The 27,150-nt window shown below is 38.7% G+C and overlaps 1 protein-coding gene across 9 annotated transcripts in view; it reads left to right on the top strand.

Annotated features, from left to right (window-relative positions):
* The window catches only part of LOC118745736, a 351,287-nt gene extending 324,346 nt beyond the window's left edge, over positions 1-26,941 (top strand). For 8 of the 9 annotated variants that reach the window (XM_036479375.1, XM_036479370.1, XM_036479368.1 and 5 more), the window contains 3 exons: positions 11,781-11,943; positions 12,004-12,130; positions 26,229-26,941. In XM_036479375.1, the coding sequence (XP_036335268.1) occupies positions 11,781-11,943; positions 12,004-12,130; positions 26,229-26,390 (452 nt within the window). In that variant the 3' untranslated portion in view covers positions 26,391-26,941. The remainder of the gene's footprint in view (positions 1-11,780; positions 11,944-12,003; positions 12,131-26,228) is intronic. The other variant, XM_036479373.1, reaches the window with a different exon arrangement.
* The last annotated feature ends 209 nt before the right edge of the window (positions 26,942-27,150 follow it).

Genomic DNA, 27,150 nt, shown 5'->3' with positions numbered 1-27,150 from the left:
TTCTCTTGAGTCAAATTTCCTTAAGGCAGTACGCAGTTCATAAGAAATTTGCTACGCTTTCTACTACGGTTTTGTAAAGTTTTTTGTGAAAAAAGATCACAAGGCAACCCAGGTTGGCAACAGAAATATATGCCCGTTCCATTATTTCTTGAGGAAAGAGTGAGGCAACAGGCTCAGTTGTCAAAATTCGTTGGACACACATACGAAATAATGGCTATTTTTTTTACCGTTTTCTTTAGAGCCGCATACGGGCCTTAAGTGTGCGCTTCAGTTCGGACGGTAAATTTTTTCGGCCGAAATCGGTCGGCCTATCGGGTGCAATGTGCGCCTAGCGTAAGGCAATTTCGGCAATGTAATAGTAAGTTGGATTTCGGTTACCACGTCGGATAGACGTGTTGAAATAAAGGACTGATTTGCCACATACACACATAACTAGGTACATGGTATCCAATGATGGGCATACTCCGGATCGTGAGCGGGGGAGGGGAAATAAGAATCAAAAATTTGTTACGCCCAAGTATGATAGGCATTTTATTTTATGTTATATATTGTTTATAAATTAATTATATATTTATAAATCATATGTTTCGGGTCATATGTATTTGAGAAAAATACACCGTATTAATTTGAAAATTTCAAAATTACATTTCTCGACTGAAAAATAAGATATTCGATCTAACCCGACGGCACTCAGTGTGCTTTTTTAACACCACTTCATGTGAATTAATCGTAGCGCTTTCGACAGAAGCAATATTTTGATATGAATTTTGGAGTAAAAACTAGTACAGCAGTTTAGAAGTTTGGTTTAAAATTGTTATAACTTGGCTCTCAGAGGGCCTAGAGACTTTTCTACCTTGACTCAAATTAAAGGTCTTGAATTGCACTAAAACGCACTTATTGTTCGAGGGTCATAAAATTGTTTGAGGGCTGCACAGCTGTATTTCCCCTATTTGATTCCCCTCCACCCTCCGCCCTCCCTTGGATCCATCCCTGAGCACACTGGAGTACTTTTGTATAATATACCAGTTTGGGTACTAAGTACTTTAATACGAATGCGCTGTCAGAATTAAAAAATGGCGGATCCAGTAAGGCGTCTGATAAATTTCGGGTTTTTTAATTAGAATTCTTAGAAAGATTTTGAGTATGCAGTTTTATAGCCCAGTCAATTTTAGTGTCACAAAGTGCAAGTTTGAAGTAACTGGGACTTACTGTTGGTTTTTGAGATTTATTTTGTTGACAGTGCTAGTTATTTCCTTCCATACGAAGTATGTTCGATTATACGTATGAAGAAAACGAGCAACACCTTCAACAAAAAAAATTTCCAAAAATCAACCCTAAGCCCCAGCTTCTTTAAACTTAATCTTTCTGTGAAATGTAATTAAAAAGCTCGAAATTTTTACATGGAGGTGAAGTTAATATGTAGAAACGTGTTAAAGAAAAACAAAAACAAATATAAGGATCAGAAATGAGCATCTGAGTTTTTTTTTATTCTATAGCTAATTAAATCTAATAAAAATTCCTGTTACAGTATTTCTTTTCAAAAATTTTTTAACGTATTTTACTAACCTTCAGATGTAGAATTCATTTGGTTTTGTTTGGTTTCCTACTCTCTAACTACTTTTATACGTTAATAACTTTTCGCTTTTTATTACAATAATGTTGTGCTTGGTAGAAGGTCACACAAATGAATATAAATAGAGGACTTAGGGTACAGGTCGTTGCAGTGAACAGTTTCCGCTTCTTAGGTGATCCCTTTAGTCAACCCAATGTCAAAAAAGGCTTATCTAGAAAATTTATTTTCTCGAATTTTGGCCGCACTTTTGGAATTCGGCCGCACTGTGCGCTGTTAAGAAAAACCGTTTTTCAAATTTTTTTGCGACCACACCACAGCGACCGGTATCGATCTTGATATCGATATATTTATCGATAAATTTAATGTTTTTGCAATTGTTATATTTATAGATATCGTTATCGATGTTATATTCGATATGATTTTCAATATTGTTATCGATATAATAATCGACATTGTTTATTTGTTCATTTATTTATTTATTCAATTCAATTAGTCTATGAAACAATAATTTCTTACAGACTATAAGCAATAAAGCTTAAACTAGGGTATTTTATTTAAGAGGTTAGTAAAGGTTGTCTTCGACAACAACAAATCAAGGTCAATAGAATTGGAAATCTGACTAAATTCATTAAGAGACCGCGCGATGGGCGCATTACGGGCATAATTTGTACTCACACTGTCAGCATAGAATGAGAGGGAGGCACGAAGATACCTCCGCGGACCATTAAAAATGATTCTTTCCAAAAGCTTCGGACAGTCAGAAATTCCTTGGGCAATGCAAAAAATAAAAGTTAAAGATAATATTGACCTCCTTTTATCCAACGTTTTCAAATTGATAAGTACTAAGCGCGCATTATATGAAGGTATAGGATCTGAGAAGCATAATGAACGTAAGGCGAATTTGAAAAACACCTTCTGAATTCGTTCAATCCTATTAATATGAAACTGGTGAAAAGGACGCTAGATTGTTTCTGCATACTCCAAGTGAGATCGCACAAAGGAGTTATATAGAAGTTTGAAGGTGTAAGGGTCGGAAAATTCAGAGCTATTCCGCCGTACAAAGCCAAGCATTGAATAAGCTTTAGAAATAATAAAATTAATATGGCTGGTAAATGAAAATTTAGTATCAAAGACAACACCAAGATCCTTGATTTCATTTACCGCCTGCAAGCTACAATTAGAGATGCTGTATCCAGTTTTTAGTATGTTACGTGACTTAGAAAACGAAACATAAAAGCATTTAACTTGATAGTTGTGCCGGCTCGAGGTCACACACGCACAACTAACAAATAGTACTAAGTAATAAAAAGGTCGCCAAAACCAGCATCATAAAAGCTTTTATTAATATTCAAAAAAACATGTGAGCTCAAGCACCACGAATATAAATTATCCAGCTCGGATTGGAGTTTCAATAAGTCAAAGGATAAGCGATATTGTTACCGTATAATAATCGATATAATAATCGATATTTTTATCGAAAAATTTATTGATATTGTTATCGATATACACTCGATATTTTTGTAGTTATATTTGTCAATATAGTTACCAATATACTGATCGATATTAATGATCGATATTTTTATCGACATACACATTTATCAATATACTAGCAGACCCGGCGACACGGTTATTCGCAAAGCGAAATGAATTTTTTCCCCTTCACTCCCTGGCGGCAACAATGACCCGGTTATAGTGGCAATTTCAAATTGGGTGCGAATCATTGTTCTACAGAAATGCAATATACATATACTCATGATACAATAATTTTTAGAAGGTTGTTTCACTTCAAAATTTTTGACATAAACCGTGTCTGTGACAAACACGCAATGTGGCCACTTCTACGATGTAGAACTTGGAGATTTTCGCTTGTTATTTTAGATATTTTTTAACAGAACATGTAAAGATGTATATGTTTCATAACTGATCACTTAATTTTTAATATAAATATACGTATTTAATACATAAATTTTTGCCACTGCTAATCACATGAATAAAAATCATAAAAATGAAAATATAACGGCAATATTTCTTGTTTATAATGGATTAGATCCATCGCACACCACGGACTTTATCGGCCGCCGATTTAGATGGGCTCGCTAGTCTTTCCATTGCACCAGAACTTATTTCTCGGAGCGATTAAGCTGGTGTAGTGTGCGCACCTCCATACATCTTCATGCACATATTTAAAGCGAGCCCTACTATTTAAATAGGCGGCCGATAAAGTCTTTGGTATGCGGTGGCTCTTATAGCTGTATCCTTACATCTATTCCGTGTGTTGCAATATCCACGAAAGCAGCAGTTAATTTTTTATGAAGCAAATTATTAAAAAAATATTCGAAAATTATTATTTATTTTTCCAACGTCAAAAGCTGGATTTTTTTTTGTTTAAGTTGGTACAACAAAAAATACGAAACACGTTTTCTGTCAGATAGCTAACATGGCGGAAAAGAAGAAGAAGTTAAACTACGTTATAAAAATTATTGTATCATGCGTATACTTATTTCAGACGAAATACCTTAAAAGTTTGAACGCATAATAATATTGGAAAATCACATCCATTGGGCCAATTGCAACGCAGGACCGTCGATATACTCAATGGTGCAACAGGTCGATTTAATCTGACCTTCACGGCCCCTTTTCTCACTTGGCTATTTTTAGTAATAGCTCGACTTCAGCACCACTTGGCATCACGTTTTTGCAATAGTATTGCATACATATTTAAAACATTAGCCAAATCGGATCATAAATAAGATTTTTAGTAATAACTCAACTACAGCGCCAACTGTCGGATTAAATTGTGAAACTAAACCATCCAGAGACCCACTCAAATACACAAAAAGTATCGTTAAAATCCGTACAACCATTTAGGAGGATTTCACTCACAAACACACCTACAAAAGAATAACAAAATTCATTCAAAGATAGCTAAAGGTCAGTAGGTTTGTAGGCCTCACACCCCTTTACAGATAGCCCAAATTTTCTCCATGAGTATGGGCTTGATTTCAACTATATACATATCTCCATACGAAGTTCCAGTACTGTACCATGAATACTTTCAGAGATATGCAGTATAAAAATTCGATTTATATGGGAGGAACCACGCCCCCCCTTTCCAACAACTACCCTATTTCTTCATGAGTATGCGATTGATTTCGTATATCTTCATACCAATATCCAGGACTCTACCATGAACACTTCCAAAGATAGGCAGTATGAAAAATTCGGTTTGTATGGAAGATGCCACGCCCCCTTTTCCAATAGTTCCAATTTTTCTGCAAGAATATGCGATTTATTTCGTACATCTCCATACAAAACCCTAGAACTCTACCAAAAAATTTCCAGAGATAAGCAGTATGAAAAATTCGGTTTGTAGATGTCACACCCCTTTTTACTATAGCTAAAATTTTTCTCCAAGGGTATGTGATTGATTTCGTATATCTCCATACCAATTTCCAAAACTCTACCATGCACACTTTCAGAGATGTGTAGCATGAGAAATTCGGTTTGTATGGGAAGTGCCACGCCCCCTTTACATATAGATTTTTTCAGTCTAAAACCATCCTTGGGACACGTGCGGCAGGTGGCAGTTTCAAAAAAATCGGTTCAGCCGCTCTCGAGCCTTGCGGAAACTAACAAACGCATTTCTAAATATAAATTAGTTGAGATATATTATATATTATAATTATATTTTTACAGTATCCGTTGTTTCTGATTGGCCCAAAAAAATCTTGCCTAGTGACGAATTCGCCCCTTGATATGGTCGTTACTTAAAGCTATTTATATTCGAAATTGCATGAAAATTGGAAAACAGGAATCTATAAGCTTATCCAGGGAAAAAGCTACCTATGTACCGAATTTTAAGCAAATCGGACCATAAATACGATTTCTTTGAACAGATCGGTCCCTGGTCCACTTCGCGGACAAAATGGATCATATATGCTAAAAAGCTACCTACGTACCGAATTTTAAGCAAATCGAACCGTAAATACGATTTTTTCGAATAGATCAGTCCCTGGTCCACTTCTCGGAAAAAATGGACCATATATCCTAATATATGCTAAAAAGCTACCTACGTACCGAATTTTAAGCAAATCGAACCATAAATACGATTTTTTCGAATAGATCAGTCCCTGATCCACTTCTCGAAAAAAATGGATCATATATCCTAATATATGCTAAAAAACCACTTACATACTGAATTTTAAGCAAATCGGACCGTAAATTCGATTTTTTGGAATAGATCAGCCCCTGGACCACTTCTCGGAAAAAATGGGTCATATATGCTAATATATGCTAAAAAGCTACTTACGTACTAAATTTTATGCAAATCGGACTATAATAAGATTTTTTGCGAATAGACCGGTCCCTGGTCCACCTACCCGAAAAAAAGTAAAATTTTTTTAGCCTAAAACATGATGGTTACCGAAAGCTATTTGTGTACAAAATTTAATGAAAATCGGACCAGCCGTTCGCGAGATTACCTGTTACAAAAAAAGGGACTTCTCTTTATATAATTAGTATAGAGTATAGATTTAGTCTCGAAAAAACCTGAATAGTCCCTACAATGGTAAAAATCTCTAGAAACCCCGAAGTAGTCTCGAAAATCCCGAAATAGTCCCTAAAATATCGAATATCCTGAAATAGTCTCAAAAATGCCGAAGTAGCCCTGATAATACCGCAATATTTTTGTACGCGGTAGTTAGTGAAGCCAAAGTCTCAACGTACTTTTGTATTCGGTGATGCGTTAGGTGAAACTAACTAAATACGTTTAGACTAAGTATTTAGCGTTGTGAAAATAAGTAAATATATATTAGCCTACTCGGTATTTAGTAACATCCAAAATACTTAAGTAAATAGTACTTTGATACATATTTACCACATCTTCTTCTTCTTATTTGGCGCTGTAACCGCCTAAGCGATTTTAGCCGAGTCCAAAACAGCACGCCAGTCATTTCTCTTCTGTGCTAACTGACGCCAATTGAAAATGCCAAGTGAAGCCAAGTCCTTCTCCACCTGGTCTTTCCAACGCAGAGGAGGCCTTCCTCTTCCTCTGTTACCAGCATCGCGGCCCGAGTTGAATATTTTCAGAGCAGGAGCGTTTCTGTCCATCCGAACGACATGGCCAAGCCAGCGGAGCCGCTGAATTTTAATTCGCTGCACTATGTCTATATCGTTGTAAAGCTCATACAGCTCATCGTTAAATCGTCTGCGATATTCGCCATCACCAACGCGTAAAGGTCCGTAAATCTTTCGCAGTATCTTTCTCTCGAAAACTCCAAGAGCCGCCTCATCAGATGCTTTCATTGTACATGCTTCCGCGCCATACACCAGCACAGGCATGATGAGTGACTTATAGAGTGTGATCTTTGTACGACGAGAGAGGACTTTACTTCTCAATTGCCTACTCAGCCCAAAGTAGCACTTGTTGGCAAGAGTGATTCTCCGTTGGATTTCAAGGCTGACATTATTATTGGTGTTAATGCTGGTTCCCAAATAAACGAAGTCGTCTACTTTTTCAAACTTGTAACTGTCAACAGTGACGTGGGTGCCAAGACGCGTATGCTCTGACTGTTTGTGTGCTGACAGGAGATACTTCGTTTTGTCCTCGTTCACCACCAGACCCATTCGCTTTGCTTCTCTATCCAATCCCGAGAAGGCAGAACAGACGTAGCCCTTGTTTTTACCGATAATATCGATGTCGTCGGCATACGCCAGCAATTGTACGCTCTTTTAAAGTATTGTGCCTGAGCGGTTCAGTTCTGCGGCTCTTATTATCTTCTCCAAAATAAGATTAAAGAAATCACACGAAAGGGAGTCCCCTTGTCTGAAACCTCGTTTGGTATCAAACGGCTCGGAGAGGTCCTTCCCTATTCTGACGGAGCTGGTGGTATTGCTCAACGTCATTTTACACAGCCGTGTTAGTTTCGCGGGGATACCAAATTCAGACATCGCGGCATAAAGGCAACTTCTCTTCGTGCTGTCGAAAGCGGCTTTGAAATCGACAAATAGATGGTGTGTGTCGATCCTATTCTCGCGGGACTTTTCCAAGATTTGGCGTATTGTGAATACCTGATCTATGGTGGATTTTCCAGGCCTAAAGCCACACTGATAAGGTCCAATCAGCTCGTTGACGGTGGGCTTCAGTCTTTCGCACAATACGCTCGATAAGACCTTGTAACCTATGCTTAGAAGGCTAATTCCGCGGTAGTTGGCGCGTATGGCGGGGTCGCCTTTCTTGTGGATTGGGCAGAGCACACTTAAATTCCCGTCGTCGTCGGGCATGCGTTCATCTGACCATATTCTGCATACGAGCTGATGCATGCACCTCATCAGCTCCTCGCCGCCGTACTTGAACAGCTCGGCTGGCAGGCCGTCAGCTCCAGCAGCTTTGTTGTTTTTCAGCCGCGTAATCGCTATTCGTACCTCGTCCTAGTCAGGCGGTGGGACAGCTACTCCATCATCATCGACTGGGGACTCGGGTTCGTCTTCCTCACTACTTTCAGCGCTGCTACCATTCAGTAGGTTATAAAAGTGTTCCCTCCACAATTTAAGTATATTCTGGACATCGGTCACTAGGTCGCCATTGTTGTTCTTACAGGAGTTCGCCCCGGTCTTGAAACCTTCCGTAAGTCGCCTAACCCTCTGGTAGAATTTTCGGGCGTTCTTCGGGTCGGCCAACTTCTCAAGCTCTTCGCACTCACGTATTTCGGCCTCTCTCTTCTTATTGCGGCAAATACGTCTCGCTTCCTTCTTCAGTTCCCTATAACGGTCCCACATGGCTCGCGTTGCGCCCGATCGCAGCGTGGCCCTGTAGGCGGCATCTTTTTTCTCTGCGGCTTCTTGACATTCCTCATCGTACCAGTTGTTCTTTCGGGCTCGCTGAAATCCAACTACTTCTTCGGCGGCGGTACTTAATGATCGGGAAATGTGGTTCCACTGCTCGCGTACGTCGGATTGTTGAAGAGTGCTCCCAGAGAGCAGGTGTGTGAGTCGAGTGGCGAATAAATTGGCCGTCTGTTGTGATTGCAGCTTTTCGACGTTAAGCTTTCCTTGCATTGTTGGGCGCACATTTCTTGCTGCACAGAGGCGAGTGCGTATCTTGGCTACAACAAGATAGTGGTCCGAGTCGATGTTTGGCCCTCGGAGTGTACGTACGTCCAAAACGCTTGAAGCATGCCTTCCGTCTATCACAACATGATCGATTTGGTTTCTCGTTTTTCGATCTGGAGCTTGGTGGATGTTCTTATGCTGGAACCTAGTACTACATATTACCATATTTCGGGCCCCGGCGAAGTCGATCAGCCTCAGTCCGTTATCGGACGTTTCGTCGTGGAGGCTGAATTTTCCGACAGTGGCGCCAAAGATCCCTTCCTTGCCCACCTTGGCATTAAAATCGCCAAGCACGATTTTGACATCGTGTCGGGGGCAGCGCTCATATGTACGTTCCAAGCGCTCATAGGAGAGATCCTTGGACGCCTCATCCTTCTCTTCCGTCGGGGCATGGGCGCAGATGAGCGAGATGTTGAAGAATCTAGCTTTGATGCGGATTGTGGCTAGACGTTCGTCCACCGGGTTGAACGCCAGTACTCGGCGACGGAGTCTCTCTCCTACCACGAATCCAACACCGAATTTGCGCTCCTTTACGTGGCAACTGTAGTAGACGTCGCAAGGCTTCACGCTTACTTTACCTTGCCCCGTCCATCGCATTTCTTGGATGGCGGTGATGTCAGCCTTTGTCTTGCCGAGGACATCAACCAGCCGGGCAGAGGCACCTTCCCCATTAAGGCTCCGGATATTCCAGGTGCATACCCTTAAATCATAGTCCTTTATACGTTTGCCGTGGTCGTCATCAGAAAAAGAGGGTCTCATCCGAGGCTTGTTGGAATTTTTCATTGGGCGGGGTTTTAACGTGGCGGGACCCAAACCCAACGCACGCGAAGTTTTACGCCTTCTCACTTTAGCTCGCTCCCAAACGGGTGTTTGGTTGCTACCCAGAGGATACGTGGATATAAATATCCGGACGTTGTGAGCTGCGATTTGAACCGTACGCACAAGAATCGCTTCTGGCCACTCCCAAGTGAATGGCAGTCAAACGTTTTCCACTTCTGCGCACGGAACCATCCTCCAATTTTCCACTTCTGCGCACGGAACCATCCTCCTATTACCACATAAATATCAAAATACTTAGCACTTGATTTTTAGTAAATAGAATTTTGCCCATCACTGGTATCAATAATACAATCACCTGCTATCAATCAACGAATTTTTATTTTCATTTTCCTGCTGAACTTTTTTTTGTGGTTCCTGAGGTTATCTTAGGTCTACGTTTGTTGCTTTAATTTTCAACACTATACGTTTTTTTTTTGTTTTCTAGGATCAGACAAGATTAGCCCTGAAAATATGATCGAAAAAAATGGAAATCATAAAATAACGATTAAAAATTATCGAAAAAATAAAAATCAAAGAATAGCGATTATTTTTGATCGAAAAAATAAAAGTGTTAATATAACGATTAAAAATTATTGAAAAAATAAAAATCATAGAATAACGATTATTTTTGATCTAAAAAATTAAACTCATAAAATAACGATTAAAAATTATTGAAAAAATAAAAATCAAAGAATAACGATTACACTGCCCAACAAAATTCTGTTGCGTAAAATATTGTATCCGATTATTATAGGATTTTTCCCGTAAAATCCGAATCTGGCCGTAATGATATTGTATTGGCTCTAGTTTTCGAGCAACTTTGGTTTCAATATGTCGTAAAACGCCTCTGTAAAACAATAAATTGATGCAATATATCTGTATGGTCTGTGTGGGAGGATATGAAAGCCTAAACATTGCCCTTTCATACTCAAAATCAAAAAATTATGGTCCGAACACTGAAAGCAATTACAAACAGTTTTTTTAAACGAGTACACAAACTTTTTTTAACTCTTGTTTTGCCTGTTTTTAATCACTTGTGTTAAATGAATCTGAGGCGCTGGGAATTTCTAAAGAACCTAAAATTGTAAAAGAACAGAACACAGGCCAGCAAAATTTATGTTGACTAAAATATTACAGCCGATCCGAGCAAAGTTTAGGCTTTCGTATCCTCTCACACAGACAGATATATTGCATCAGAGGCTCAAAAATGTCCAAAAACGCGTTTTTCGACACTTTTAACCTGAGTTGCTAGACCCAATCTACTATCTTCAGGGTCAGATTCGGATTCTACGGGAAAAATCCTATAAGAATCGACTATAAATTTTAGTCAACATAATATTGTTTCAATTTTGTTGGCCTGTGTTATTTTTGATCGAAAAAATAAAAATCATAAAATAACGGTTAAAAATTATCATAATTATTTAAATCGAAAAATAACGATTATACAATAATTTTTAAATAAAAATTCTTTATGATAACGATTATTTTCGGTCCCTGAAAATTTTCAATTTACCGTTATTCAGCTTAAAACAAAAAGTGGTTCCACCACGTATACACATCTTCCGAACCAATTTAACAATCTTAATATGAAATGCGGCAAATGAAAGCTTACAAAATTCTCCATAAACCGTATGTATAATAATCATTCCAGAGTTTTTGTTTTTTGATGAAGAAATTAAAAATAAGCAAACTTTAACAGGAGAAAAATTTTAAAATAACAAATTTTTTGTAAATTTGCTGCATTTGTGTTAAAGCCTGTTCTGTAACAAAAAAATCAAGTTACTAATAAAGAAAATCGATGGACAAATAAAGCAGTAATGAGTGGTCAAATGAAAATGACAAAAGATTTTTTTTATGACATATGAGCAGAAAAGCATGTTACTCAGGTGTATGAGTATTTAATATTCTTTCCTGATAATGATGATGAATTAATTTCTCAGAAACTATCAATCCCGTCGGAAAGTAATGTCTATACGGTTTGTCAGCTTTCATTTGCCGTACTCCATATTAAGATTGTTAAATTTATTCGTAAAGATATACGTGATTAAGTGGAACCACTTTTTCTTCTAAACTGAATAACGGTAAATGGAAAATATCCCGAAAACTTGTCCATAGAAAAAAAAATTAACTCGATTTTCGGAATCAGCGGGTGATTCCACATGGCGAATGGATAGAGGCATCCGTGAAACAGACAAAAAACACAAATTGTATGTTCCAGTGTAATTATTGTTATAATATTTCGAACGAAAGCTAAACCTGTTGCATATTATGTTCCCAGTGGTTGCAGCGAGCGATCTGAAATGGCAAATTCCGTCGGGAATGTTTCGGCCGTTTATTGAAATCAATTTGATCGGGCCCCACTTACAGGATCGGAAGCGCAAATTTGCTACAAAATCCAAATCAAACAACTGGTCGCCGAAGTATAATGAAACGTTTAATTTGTAAGAAATTTTACATCCCAGTTAAAATACGTATCTAAATATATATTTTTATATCCTCAGCACAATCGGTAACGAAGAGCAGTTGGAGTTCTTCGAATTGCATATCTGCGTAAAAGACTATTGTTTCGCTAGAGACGATCGCCTAGTCGGAGTTGCCGTCATACCGCTTAAAGACATATCGGAAAAGGTAAAAATGGAGCTAAATTTACTGTACATATTTCGACGCATACCTCTTTTCTTTTCTTGATTGGCGCTGTAACCGAATAAGCGATTCTGGCCGGGTCTAATAAAACACACCAGTCGTTTCTCTTCTGTGCCAATTAGAAATGCCAAGTCATTCTCCACCCGGCATTTCTGTGGCAGAGGAGGCCTTTCTCTTCCTCTACTAACGACATCGTGATCCGCAGTGTATACTTTTAGAGCTCGAGCGTTGTGTGCATTCGCAGGACATGGCCGAGTAGCGGAGCCGCTGTATTTGAGTCCGGCGCACTATGTCATTGTAAATCTCATACAGCCTGTCGCTCTATCGTCTGTGTTATTCACCGTCGCCAACGCGCAAATTCCCGTAAATATGCCGCAGAATCTTTTTCTCAAACACTCCAAGAACCATGTTGCAAACTTTAAAGAATTAGGCGAGACTAAGTTTAAATAGCAATGCTTTATTTAATGTACGGTTGCATTAAAGCGTGATGCTTTAAAAAACCTGCAAATATATTATTTCAATTGGGTTTTTGCATTTTAACAATTCATATTTTCAGTTAATTAATAATTCAAAATAATTAATCAATTTACCTTAGTTTTCTTTATAGTTAGTTGATATCAATTTTACAATAAAAAGCAGGTCTGGTCTCTATCGCAAAATAACTTAAATGACCGAAATAAGGAGACGAATTGGCAGAATTAGTAATAAATAAGAGATCGAAACTCCGCGCAGAGTTGCAAATTTAGTACTCGTTTTTAAGCGTTGCTCAAATCGGTAACAATCTCCCCCGGGTAAGCGGACTATCCTTCAGAGCTTTCCTTTTCTTTGCCGATGTCGAGTACTGCAAGCTTTACAGCTGGCCGCTCCAAAATGCCTTGCTTTGTTTTAACTTTAGCTCGTCTTACCTGACCGTCTTTTGCCAACGTTGTATCGACGACTTTTCCTCTCAGCCTTCTCGTCGACTATCAGTACGATGTCACCCTTACTTATGGGTTTCACTTTCGCAAACCATTTACTGCGACGTGTGAGAGATGGTACCATTTCGCGCACCCAACGACGCCAAAATAAGTTTGCGAATATCTCGCTGTGACGTAAATTCAATTTTAAGTTAATATCTTCGGCTTTGCAAAAGGGCTTCGTTCCGTTCGAGGTGCCCAGCAAGAAATGATTGGGAGTGATGGGTTCCTGATCCTCGCAATCAAGGGATAAATATGTTAACGGCCGTGAATTTATGATCATCTCCACCTCCAGCAGAGCGGAACGTAAACTTTCATCAGTGAACCTCTGCGACGGCGAGATTTGGTAAAGCACCGACTTTGTTGTTCTTATTAGGCGTTCCCACGCTCCCCCCATATGAGGTGCCCCTGGTGGGTTAAACTTCCAAATAATTCCTTTATGGGCAAGTTCGCGCTCCACGATAGAATCATCCAGCTTACGAAGTTCTTCTTTCAAGAAGCTCTCAGCACCGCAGGGCAGCCACGTCGAGCAATGAAGTTTCGCAGGCACATAAGACAGGAGTCAGTACTGAGCGTATGGGCTATTTCAATGTGCACTGCTCTTATTGTGAGGCACGTCAGCATAACCCCCCTCCTTTTCTTGGCTTTGCGGTTTTCAGTTACCAATATCGGGCCGAAATAATTGACTCCTACAAAGGTAAAGGGGTGAACGTATGCAGCAAGCCGAGCAGAGGGTAGTGGAGCCATCTGGGAGCCTGCGGTTCTGCGTTTGCAATTTTACATTCTTGGCAGTTGCGCCGTACAGTTTTAAATAATGATCGCACTTTTGGTATGAAAAATAACTGTCTTACCTCATTCAGAGCTGTCTCGTGCTGTATATGGTAGAAGCGTTGGTAATAATGCTCTACTATCAGATACGTGACCCGATGATCTGATGGCAATGCGATGAAATCACGTTGAGACGAATTAGATCGTCATTGTCCATATAAACTTGAAGATTTCGTAAAGGCCCATTTTTGCATACAGGTTTACCAATTTTAAGCGTTGACCAGTTATCACAGTTTTCCATTTGAATCGTTTTAAAAATTAAAAGCTTCGCGCGATAAAAATGGTACGCGGTTAGACGACAGCTTTGCGATATACCATGGAGGCGTTGTTGTAATTTTTCGATGTAAAGCAAACAGTTTGCTACTGCTCTATACAAACGAATCTAATTCGAAAAACATTCGAAATTAACATTAAGCTTTCGCACATTGTAAGTTAGAAATCTGGTTCGCATTTCACTTGTGTTGATCGCACCTAGGTCTTCTTCTTCTGGCAATTCTTCAGCAGGTAGCGAGAGGAAAGCGGGACCATTTATCCACTGATGAGCAATTTCAACACTCGACTTAGTCTTCGTAGCGATATCAGCGACATTCATTTTTGTTGGTATCCAGCGCCATTCGCTAGTGGCAGTCGTTTCATGGATTTCAGCTATACGAAACATAACAAATTGTTGAAATTTACGTGGGTCGCCGTAAAGCCATTTTAAAACGGTTTTTGAGTCGCTCCACAAGTAGCGCTTCTCCAAATGTAGAGGATGAGCCTTTTCGATCATATTCGTTAGACGGGCACCAATTACTGCTGCCTGTAATTCCATTCGTGGAATTGATAGCGGGCGCAATGGTGCGACTTTCGCTTTAGCCGCTACGAGCCTAGTCGAAATTTTACCGCCAGCTTCGATTCTAAAATACGACACCGCAGCGTACGCATTCTCACTCGCGTCGACGAACGTATGTAACTGCACTTTACAGGCGGTCTCATAAAGATATGGAGAGTAGCAGCGCGGTACGGATACACTGGTAATTACTGGAAGGTACTTAAGCCAAATTCGCCATTTTAGTTACCTATGCGAAAGTTGAAGAGAATACTTACAAGTGGCGTTAACATATCCGGGCCTTTTAGTAAGAAACTATTCAGCGAAACGTCTGCGGATTTCGCGGCTGCGTCCCACACAAGGCGAATTTTATTTGGTTTGTGCGGATTTCGGACGATAAAAATTGGCAGGTACCAAACTTTACCTCCGCGATCGTTAATAGCTTCGTCCGGCAACTTGGTCGCATAGCTTTCTAAATTTTCAATTTGCTGTTGCATATTGCGATGAAGTTCTGGATCGGTAAGGAATTTACGCTCCAAACACTTAAAACGTCGGAGAGCAGTTGGTAAGCTATTAGGCAATTGTATTTGGTCATCTGACCACAGCAACCCCGCAATGTACCGACCTTCGCGTAACTCACAACCACGCAATATTTCTAGGGCTCGTTGGTCTTCACTAGAAACCGGGGTTTCCTTTGGCGTCGCAACGTCAATATTTTCGTTGATTACGAATGACTTTACGAGTTCATGTAAATCATTGTCGCTGCCGCAGTCGCACTTATGTAAATGTAATCCGCTGTGTTTACTCGGGTCATTTCCGCCTCCGAAAATTGTCCACCCCAGTCTAGTCTTCACTCCAATAGGGTCTTGCCACCCACCTTCACGCACTTTCAGAGCCATTATTAAATTAGGGTTATTTACGCCAATAATTACCGAAGGAATTACGTCACTAAAGCTTGGCAAAGGGACACCTTTTAAATGGTCGTATTTTTCCTTTAATTTGTCGGCAATTAAAGATTCTGAAGTCATATTTAAGCTTTTCACCGTGTGAACGCCGCGCAATGGGTATATTTTCCCGTTCCGCATTATACCTGAAATTCGTATGTCAAGTCTTTGCGAGTCAGCTTCGTATCGATTTATGTCGCCGGTCCAATGAATGCTGAGAGGATCTGGAATGCCAGTTTCACCTAATTCATCTGTGAGACTTTGCTCCATGAGAGTTACCGTTGATCCGTCGTCCATAAACGCGTATGTGAGTATTGTTTTGTTTTTGCCGTGTAATTCAACAGGTAGAATGCGAAAGTGTGTGGTATTGTTACTGGAAATAGAGCGATGATTATTCAGCATAGTTGAAGCTTCATTGCTCTGTCGACTATTTGCACTATGTAGCAATGCGTGATGACGTATTGTGCAGCCATCGATGCCGCACAACCTGTTACTCCAACAACGACGTGAGTGTGCTCCCAAGCACTGTCGGCAAATATTTTTTCTTTTAATTACATCCCATCTCTCATCAGTAGTGAGTGCTTTAAATTGTTCACACTGAGAGACTTTGTGTGCCATACTGCATACTGCGCATCTGGTAACTGACTTAGATTCCACGCGTGTTTTTGAAATACTGGAAGCGGATCTGTGAGTGTGCAATTGAGTTTCACGCTTGCTCGTTTTCTCAGAGGTAGCAGTAGGATTTGTAACACGACACGCTGCTTCAGCCAAGGTGGATAGCCAGGTGGAGAAATCGCTCAAGGTGGGGCTCTCAATCCCAGTTGAGTATATCGCCCAGTTCAGTTTTGCCTCTTGGGAGAGTTTATCTACAAATTCATGCAATAATAGTGGGCTGTTGAGGTAGCCGCTTAGTTTGCAAGCATGAATTGTTGCTACGATATTTTTGATGGCAAATGAAAAGTCGATGAGCAGATCAAGTTTGCCTTTCGGTAGCGGTAGTTGCCTTGTCTTATCAATGAGCTGTCTGAGTATTTGCTCAGGGCGCCCAAAATACATTCTGAGCGTACACATGATATCAGGCACCATATCTGGCAATACAAGCAGATTTCGCACGACTTCCCTAGCTTTTCAACGTAGGCTCTTTTGAAGGCGAACTAAATTCTCGTGATTAGCCATTTGTGTGCTTTGCTCGAATGCACTAACAAAAATGTGCCACTCTTGAGGGTCACCACTAAACACCGGCAAATCTCTTGGTACACATTGTCGAGCTGCAAGCTGCGACGTCGTTAAATTAAACGCATCGTTCGACGCAGCTGCGAATAGTTGAGTTGGTGACCGTACAGTGCTCCGTAGATTTGGAGCCGGGAACGTTGTAAATATGTCTTGCGAAATACCGTTGCCGCCTACTTGCGGGACCTGGCCGAGCGCTGCCGCAGTTTGTCTCGACGTCTGATGCGGTGACTGCATAACTGTAGGCACCGGTACTTCACTGCTGCAAGCTTGACGAATATTGTATACGTGATTTTGCTCAAATTGTGGAGCAGTAGGATATAAAACTGTGTTACCAAGAACACACGAACTGCCGTCAACGACCTCTATAAGTTCTTCTGCGTTTAAAATACGATATTTTTCACGCAAATACTCTTGCCTTAAGCGCATAGTCTCTTCGAGATGCTGTAAACGGAGCTGCCTTTCCCTGCTGAGGATTGGCGGTTATTGTGATGCGGTGAGACTGCCACCGTCGACATCTGCACTTACGTGTACATTTTGGTCTGCAGACGGTGCAGGAATAGTGAGGTTATGATCACTATCATTTTGCACCACGGCCTCTTCAGTTATTGGGCTCAGCATTTCTGGGACACCATCTGCCTGCGCCATTGTAGAATATATTTGCGATATATTTTCGCAGATTCCAGTAAGGTTTTTTAAAGAAATTGTTGCAAACTTTAAAGAATTAGGCGACACTAAGTTTTAATAGCAATGCTTTATTTAATGTACGGTTGCATTAAAGCGTGGTGCTTTAAAAAACCTGCAAATATATTATTTCAATTGGGTTTTTACATTTTAACAATTCATATTTTCAGTTAATTAATAATTCAAAATAATTAATCAATTTACCGTAGTTTTCTTTATAGTTTCTTGATATCAATTTTACAATAAAAAACAGGTCTGGTCTCTATCGCGAAATAACTTAAATGACCGAAATAAGGAGACGAATTGGCAGAATTAATAATAAATAAGAGATCGAAACTCCGCGCAGAGTTGCAAATTTAGTACTCGTTTTTAAGCGTTGCTCAAATCGGTAACAAGCCACATGGGCGTAGCCAGAACGAAATTCAGTGGGGGGTCCAATACAATTTTTTTTTTTTCAAAACCAATAATTATTACTACAAAATTGTTATTATAGCTTAAAATTAGTGTAACCAATAGAGGTATGTTGTACACAAGCACATAAATAGAATCTCCATAAAGCTGATATAAAACTATTCGTCGATTAAATAATTAACTTTTTACTGCGCATGTTTTTTTTACGAGGAGGAAGCATCGAAAGCCTAACTCCGTCAGGGTGAGACTTTAACCCAAACTAAACCTCCTACCATCATGTACTGTTCCCCACCCGGTACCACCGTCGAGGATTTTGTCGGAATAATAACACTGTGTGGATGATAAAGTTATAGATCTAATGATGCACAAAATACATGCATACTTAGAGTTTTGAATACCCCCTCACAATCTGGACTTAAGGTATAAAAACGCGTTCTTCGTAGTTTGAGCCTTATAATTGTTCATAACTTAATTTCCTTTTATCCGATTAAAAATATATACAGTGCGTACACGGTCACCACAACCCTAAATACGTACACTTCCTTGATTAAGGCAAGTCTCTAAAACAAAACATTTTACCTCAATACCTTCAACTTTCTTTGTTTATGCATGCCACGCACACGAAATTAGAACTTTTTGCATTTTTTGATTAACCTGTATTCTGGAAAAACTACAAAATGGTGTTTCAGTTAAAGTGATGTGCGATGAGCAGGACCGAAGAAAATAAGCAGGAAAAAAGGAAGTTTAAGCGCTTAGATAAACCTTAAAACATTAGTAAATATGCTCCCAAATACATAGCAAAAAAAATTCTAAGTACAGGGTAATATTTCGTTTTTTATTCAGTTTATTTCAAGGATTGGACGGAAATCGAAATTTTCATATTTCCAGTGCTGTTAATGCATCGATTTAGTTGTCACTTTTTTACTATTATTAAAAATAATGCGGATTATATTACACTAAGATATGAATCCTTAATTTATTTTCAAGACTGAATTTAATTGTTTTCAAATATTTGTTATCCTCCATTTGAGTTAATTATTTTTAGTCTCTTCAATAGCACCAATGCCTTCCCGTAGAGACAAACCTTTGGTTTTACATTTTTATATCTAAGCAGAACTGGAATTGAAGTTACGAGTTAAAAAAAAACAAATCGGTTTTTATACTATTACTAGCAGACCTTGCTAACTTCGTCCGACCCAGAATTAATTTTTTATTTAAACATTTGGTCCAACGTTTTTACCAACAATTCACGTTCACGTTTGGTTTTGTGGCCGTCAGAAGGCGTATCATCCATGGCCGTCTTAAATAACCTAATGAAAGCGTTATGTCCGTGAAGAAGTTCTTTTGGCAACAATTATCTGGTCCGATGATGGATCGTCCTTGAATCTGTATAGTACAGTTTGTCGCAATTTCAAAATGGGGGAGTATTATTAGTCCACAGAAATCCAATATACATAGACTTATTTCAGACGAAATACCTTAGAAGTCTTACAATTGTATTTGTAGGCATTCATCAAGAATAGTCTTTAGTCTTTTTAGTCGCCATAAAGCAAGGACCGCAATCGTTCTGGTGATTGATTTAACGGTGGTAATTTAAATTAGATCCTTGGTGTCTCCGATTGACTACACTTGACGATTTTTACCAATAACAATAACTCCAGCGCCACCTTGCAGCTCTTTTTGTGCAATAGTAGATATTGCCCTTACCGTTACCAATATATTCATATCTCGGATATGAGCCAAATCGGACAATGATACAAATCGGCCACGAGACAATCGAAAAATGAGACAAATCGGTCACGCTTACCTTGCCTGCCCCGTCCATCGCAATTCATCGATGGCGGTGATGTCAGTCTTTATTTTCCCGCGGACATCAACCAACCGGCAGAGGCACCATCCCTATTAAGGGTCCGGATATTCCAGGTGCATACCCTCAAATCATAGTTCTTTATACGTTTGCCGTGATCATCATCAAAAAAAGCGGACATCATCCAAGGCATGTTTTTTTTCATTGGGTAGGGATTTAACTGGCAGGGACCCAAGCCCAGCGCACGCGGGGTTATACGTCTTTTCACATTAGCTCGCTCCCAAACGGGTGTTTGGTCGCTACCCAGGGGATACGTGGATATAAATATCCGGAGGAATTGAGCTGCGATTTGAACCGTAAGCAAACTAATCGCTTCTGCCCACTCCCAGGTGAATTTCAAAAGCTTTGCAGTACTGGAAAATTTACAGAACATATTGGTCAAAGGCGAATATTTCAACTAAAACCTAATGTAGTTTTTAAATTTATAGCTCTACATACCTGTATACCGAATAGTCGGACAAGACGTTACTCTAAATAAAAAATATAAAAAATTAAATTTTCCGTGTACTGCAGTGATTCCCAAAGTGGTCCAGGTGGACCCCCAGGGGTCCACGGGGGACTCGACAGGGCGTGAAAAAATATGAGGGTCCACGAGTTGTAAGTGAGGGTACACGTAAAATCATCTGGTCTGGATAGTAAAGAACCAAAATAGTTGCTTGATAGCCTATTTATTTAACTTTAATGTACATATAGTCCTCTTGACGCACTGGTGAACCTATGAACTTACCGTCACATTGTGTTATCATACGTAGGGAAGACTTAAAGGCCACCTGCAGACTAAAAAGTAACGGATGTTGGTATAACACTGAGTGAGGCGATGCGGAAATTTCCTGCGGCACATATTTGAGCACTTGTGTATTTTCAATGCTACAGAATAGTACGCCACCATTACCTTTGTTGAAGATATTCTAAAGAGAGGGAGAGAGTTCCCTGAGGGGAAAGCTGGCTTAACTCCAGCACTGAGCCCACACTCGCACATTGTCGAATCTTCACTGATGGCTCCAAAACTGTCAACAGGTACAGCCAAGCTGCACTTGAGGCATTGGCCAGCACTCTATCTAAGTACTTCCAAACTAGTTCGGCAATGGCAGTCTCGACTATATTATGTTGGTACAGATAACGAGCTTGCTTTACTCTAGGTGCCGGACAACTCGGGATTGCCTGGAAATGAGACATCTGACCCTTTTGCCACAGTTGGCTTAGACCAGGCATTCCTCGATCCGCAACCAGTTATAGCATTCCTCACTTCGGCCATCGAAGCCACCATCAGAACCTGGGTGGATACTTCGCTCAGCAATGACTGGGAGTCATGGAGTGGATGCAGGTGGGCAAAACTCATGTTGCCTTCAATCTCAGAAGGTCTATCTAGTTTTTTCCTCTCACTGAGAAGACGGGACTGATGACTGGTCACTTCACGTGCCACAAACACCTGACTGTGATAGGCGTAAATGACAAGTCCATTTGCCCTTCTTTCCTTGAAAAGGATGAGACGGTGGAACACTTTTTGTGCTTCTTGCTTGCTTGGTTGTTTGTTATCAATTTTTCTAGATTTGTTCTTTTCTCTATTGTCAGTTTCTGAATAAAAAGATTAGCGTAAAAAGCTTAGCCGTTTTGTTGTTTTAAGTTTTGTGTTTTAAAAATGTGAGTGATAAATATTTTTTCCGTCACTTTAAAACTCGGTGAGATAAAAATAAAAATGATGCCATCAACACAAATAAAAGGTTTGACAAATACATCACGTGCAAATTCACGAGTGTGGCGAACGTGTGAGGAGTTTATTTATTGCTCTTAAGAAATGTAACTCCTCAGACCGAGATAGTTCTTTCATGGCTTTACGAGCTCTGCTTTTTAAAACTTGCAAGTGTGTAATCACATTATTGTATTAAATAGAACACAGGAAAATATTTTATTTTTATGTTTGCCACTCCGAATTTAGTTTTGGGACTCACCCGCGATGCAGAATGACATCGTTACATTTAATCTTCACATTTTTTGATGAGCTATGGGAATAATTTATAAATTAGCATCAGGGGGTCCACCGAAACCAGTAAAATTTTGAAACGGGTCTACGAGAAAAATAAGTTTGGGAACCTCTGGTGTATTATGTAATATACCTCTGCAATTTTGTAAGATAAACTAAAAATGTATACATCGTTTTAAGCTGTAATTATTTATCGAGCTAGCATTTCCTAGTATTATTTTTGAATATATAAGAAAAAATTTGGAATTTGCATACCTGGCTACGCCCCATGAAGAGCCATCTCATCAATTATTTTCATTGTCCATGCTTCTACGCCAAGGCGAATTTATACAAGGTGGTGTTAACAGAATAAAAAAAATTACAATTACAAATTATACGCACATTGATCTGTAGCTCGTTTCTGTAACAATTCTCTACAAAGGCGAATTGAGATATGAATTCGCCGCCCTGTTCTCTACTGCTAATTAGTAGGTGAGAGTGACGTATTTTCTCTACCAGTAGAGAAATAATCGGTAGAGAAAAGTTACAGAAACGGGCTACAGTACAAAACAAAATTACAACAAACACGTAATTTTGACAAAAGGTACAAATTCGCCGTAAAATCAGCGGATCCGATAGCCTTGCTTCTACGCCATACACCAGGACGGACATGTAGCTCGTTTCTGTAACAATTCGAATTGAGATATGAATTCGCCGCCCTGTTCTCTACTGCTAATGAGTAGTAGAGAATGACGTATATTCTCTACTAGTAGAGAAATAATCGGTAGAGAAAAGTTACAGAAACGAGCTAATGATGAGTTGACTTAAATAAACTAATAATGGTGATTTCGTTTCTTCCAAAAAATTTTGCCTTTTGAGTGCCCCTTTCTCTTTTCGTGTTTCATTCTAAATTAAAGGCAAACGGTGAGAAAATTGTGTGCTCGCTTCTTAAAACGTCTCACTCTTTTAATGCAAAAAGGCACATTCTCTCCCCTGTGGAGCTTTGTCAGGGGTGATGGTTGACCTGAAAATCAAATGGTTGTTTAAAACGACATTATTTTGAAATGCGTTAGCTAGACAAGTACAAGAAGGCAAAACAATGCCTTTTCACAGGGTTGAGTGTGACGTCAAACACATTTGCACCGGGGAAGGGTAAAATTTTTTGGAAGAAACGAAATCACCATAATTCGTCTACTTTTTCGAAATTACAGGTGTCAATTCTCAGTCGCGTATGCGCTGACTGTTTGTCTGATGACAGGAGATACATCGTTTTGTCCTCATTCACTATCAGACCCAAGCAATTTGCTTCTCCATCTAATTTCGAGAAGGTATAAAAGACGCAATGATTGTTTGAACGGATGATTTCCATGCAATTCTTCAGAAATCACATGAAAGGGAGTCGCCCTGTCTGAAACTTCGTTTGGTATCAAACCTCCTGCCCAGTGCGGCCGCGAATCATTTTTAGTGGTAGCCAAATTCCTTAAAAAAAATGGCTAAAACGAGCTAAAAAACGTTGTGGCTAAAATTTTTTACTGACGTATACGTATAAGTATACCCGCTAACATTTTCAATAAGTAATGGCATAGAAAAACAATGAACTCTGAAAAAAAAACCTAATATTTTATCCAACCAAACACCTTTTTGTATAAAAGGTGCAATATACGACACCAGCTTGCTGGCTCCATCAAGTGATTGTACCATCAGGCTCGACGTATATAACTAACTGGTACATTATTTATTGCTTTAAAAATGAGGTCCAGGAAAGATCGAAATGATTAGAGCCGAAATTTCATAATTTTTCTACCATTTTGTTAAACATTATTTTTTTTTAATTCACAACTGTAATATCGTGAATGTAATCTTCCACAAACACGGCTTTGACTCATATAGTGCAAGAAATTTCCGCAAAAATACTTTTTACTTAGAAAAATTAGCTAATTTTACCACTCACGACACCAGCATGCTGGTACAATCATAAAATTTTCAAATAGTTTTTTAGGTCGCACCAGCAGCTCAACACCACAAGAACATACACAGTAAGGAACATACAATACATATATGTATATATATCAGTCTTTCTTAGTTTAAAAATTCATCTCTTACATAAATGAAAAAAAATCAGATCAAATTAAGCATATACAACATTTTCATGCCAAATATGAATAAATTCTCCAAAGGGCTATAAAAGGGCTAGGGGCAGTTTTAAATTTATGTGACCAAAAAAAGTATGTGGTAGCTAATCTAGCCACCAAAGGGCTTAAACGGCAACACTGCTCCTGCCGTATTATATTCGTTGTGATACCAAATTCCAACATTGCGGCATAAGGGCAGCTTATTTTCGTGCGGTCGAAAGCGGCTTTGAAATCGACAAATAAATGGTGTGTGTCGACCTTAAGCTGATGCCACATAAAACTTTCGCTTCGCTTTACGTGACAGATTCGCTTTGACAGGTAAGATGAATTGTATGAAAATGCACAAAGCATGACACATAAATCGTTGAAGCTGCAGCGCGAAGCGAAAAGATGGCCAACTCCCATCTTTTTGCGCGCTTTGACAATCAGCCGATTTAATATTTATTTTGTTTCGTCCAAATTCGGGTTTTCATGCAGAAACATAAAACTTAATTACATTGCTGATAATTTTAAATCAAAATAATTAAAATCCACAGCAACTTTGATGAGTAAAAAAGCGGTACAACATTGTTTTCTTGGCGTTCATTGTGGCATACCTTTTGCTTCTGGCGCTTTGCTGGCAAAGTTATAAATGTCACGCAAAGCTACAAAGTTTTATCTGGCATCAGCTTTACTCTCGCGGGTAGGGTTCGAACGATACTATCGATATTGAGTAAGTATCGATACTGAGGGTTTTAAAATGAGTACTTTAATACTCGATACCTTATTTGGTGAATTTACTCGATACTTTCCAAAGTACTCGTAGTATCGAATACTTTTTAAAAAACACACTTTTTAAATTTTTTCATCCATTGCTTTCTTTGCTTATATGGATTACTATCATTCAATTTTGTCCATCACTTAAATCAAACTGAAATTGCGTGTAGTCTGTTGCATAACCTAAACCAAATAAGTTAACGTTTAATGGCCTTATTCTTAAAAAATAAAGTAAATTTAAAGAGCTTAATAAAATGACATTTTCATAAATTTTTCAGTTTATAAACCTTTTTTATTTTTTATGAATACGGCCATAAAACTTTACGTAAAGTTCACGAAAATGCAGAATTTTTAGAAACTTTTTGGGTACGCAGTTTTGTAACCTATTTAGATTTACGTGTATCCTACTACCGTCGACTTTTAATTCAAACTTGCACATTATTATACTAAAATTGAAAAGGCTACAAAAATGCATACCCTAAAACTTTACAAAAATTTCTTAATAAAACTTGAAATTCGTGAAAGTAAATCACATGTATGTATGTACATTTAACGTTAAAATTACTTCTAACGTGAAAGTAAGTTCTGCAATGAAATAAAAATGAAATATTTTAAATTTCTATTGTTTTAATTTCAGGAAATAACTAGATATACGATTGAAAAATAAAATAATTTTAGTATCCCAAAAAATGTATTTTAATGAGTCCGATACTGAGTAGTATCGATACTTTTTCCCTGAGACTTTTAGAGTATCGATACCATGAGCTCGATGCCAGAATGAGTACTCAGTATCGATACCAAAGTCTGGAATTTCGAACCCTACTCGCGGGTCTCTTCGAATATTTGGCATATGATGTGGTCTAAAGCCACACTAATAAGGCCGAATCAGTTCGTTGGTGGTGGGCTTGTCTTTCACACAATACGCTAGATAAGACCTTATATCCGATGCTTAGAAGGCTGATCCCGCGATAGTTGGCACGTATGGAGTGGTCGCCATTCCTGAGAATTGGCTAGAGCACACGCAATTTCCAATCGTCGAGAATGCGTCCATCATACCATACTCTGCTATTCGTACCTCTCAGATTCAGGCGGTGAGAGATCTCTTCCCTCTTTATCGATAGGGCGTTCGAGTTTACCTTCTCCACTACTTTCAGTGCTGTTACCTCTTTAGAGAGGTGGAAAGGTGTTTCCCCTATAATTTAAGTATGTTCTGAACATCAGGCACTAGATAGCACTGGTTGACAGCTGTAGTATACGTCGAAAGGCCTTAAGACTTTTCCGGGTCCGGACATTCCAGGTGCATGCTCTCAAATCGTAGTACTTTGTACTTTTGTCATGCTCGTCATCAAAATAAGATCCTTTCCGAGGCTTTATTTTACCTTTCAGTGGAGTTTTTTTTTTACGTGGCCAGTGTTCGGTCCACCCAGATTTTCAAGATTTTGTGACTTTTGTTTTGTGGGCTATGCAATTCAAAAATATTTTTATTGTATTTGTGGCTATTTTTTAGGGTTCGGTTGCATGTTGGCTGCCATTACAACGTCGTATACAAATGGACGAGACTGGCTGGACAATCTTACGAATCTTATCACAACGTAATAATGATGAAGTGGCCAAAGAGTTTGTCAAACTAAAATCAGAAATACGCCAGGAACCTATGATGGGCACATAACTCGATTAAATTGTTGCAATATCGGAAAATATTTAATTACTAAAATAAAGTAATTAAATTTGAAACTGAATGTAAAAATTAATTAACTAATTAACAATATATAAATTCATATCGTCGTTTAAAGTACAAAACCGTGTATCAAGATAATGCAAAACCGCGTATATGAGGTTGCTTAAATTTTACAATAGGGCTTAAAAACATCTGATTTCAAAACGGTTCTCTGTTTTATAAAAGAATCATATTGCAGGCTAATTTTATAAATCGACATTTTGGTAAGAATGGGTAAGGCTTGATGTCAGGAAATTCCGGTGAACAAATCTAATTTTTGGCACAAATGTCAGTTACGCGGTTTTGCAGAACGACGATACGCCGTTTTCTACTTTTAGCGACGATATACTGTAATAATATTGCAAATAATAAGTACCAATATTAATATAAAATATATTTAATAGTAATAAAAAAAACACAATACACGGTTATATGTATATGTCATTACACGGTTAATACCATTACTATTAAATTTTTAAAATACAGAAAATAAAAATATATTACGACATTAAATCTTATTTATTAAACAACAACTCCTGCTGTAACTATTATAACTATGATTTTAATTTGTACAACTATCGGAAGCAATTAAAAAATCGTACGTTAACATTTACATATATATATATGAATGTGTAAATTTGCAAAACATACATATATATGTATGTCCATGTGTATTTGCTACAAATTCATTTGCACAATATTGCCAGTTAAT

Source organism: Rhagoletis pomonella, unplaced genomic scaffold, assembly GCF_013731165.1.
Source record: "Rhagoletis pomonella isolate Grant_MI unplaced genomic scaffold, Rhpom_1.0 Rhpom_scaffold_00009, whole genome shotgun sequence".
Lineage (NCBI taxonomy): Eukaryota > Metazoa > Arthropoda > Insecta > Diptera > Tephritidae > Rhagoletis > Rhagoletis pomonella.
Note: the sequence above shows the minus strand (reverse complement) of the source record. Positions and strands in the feature narration are given on the sequence as shown.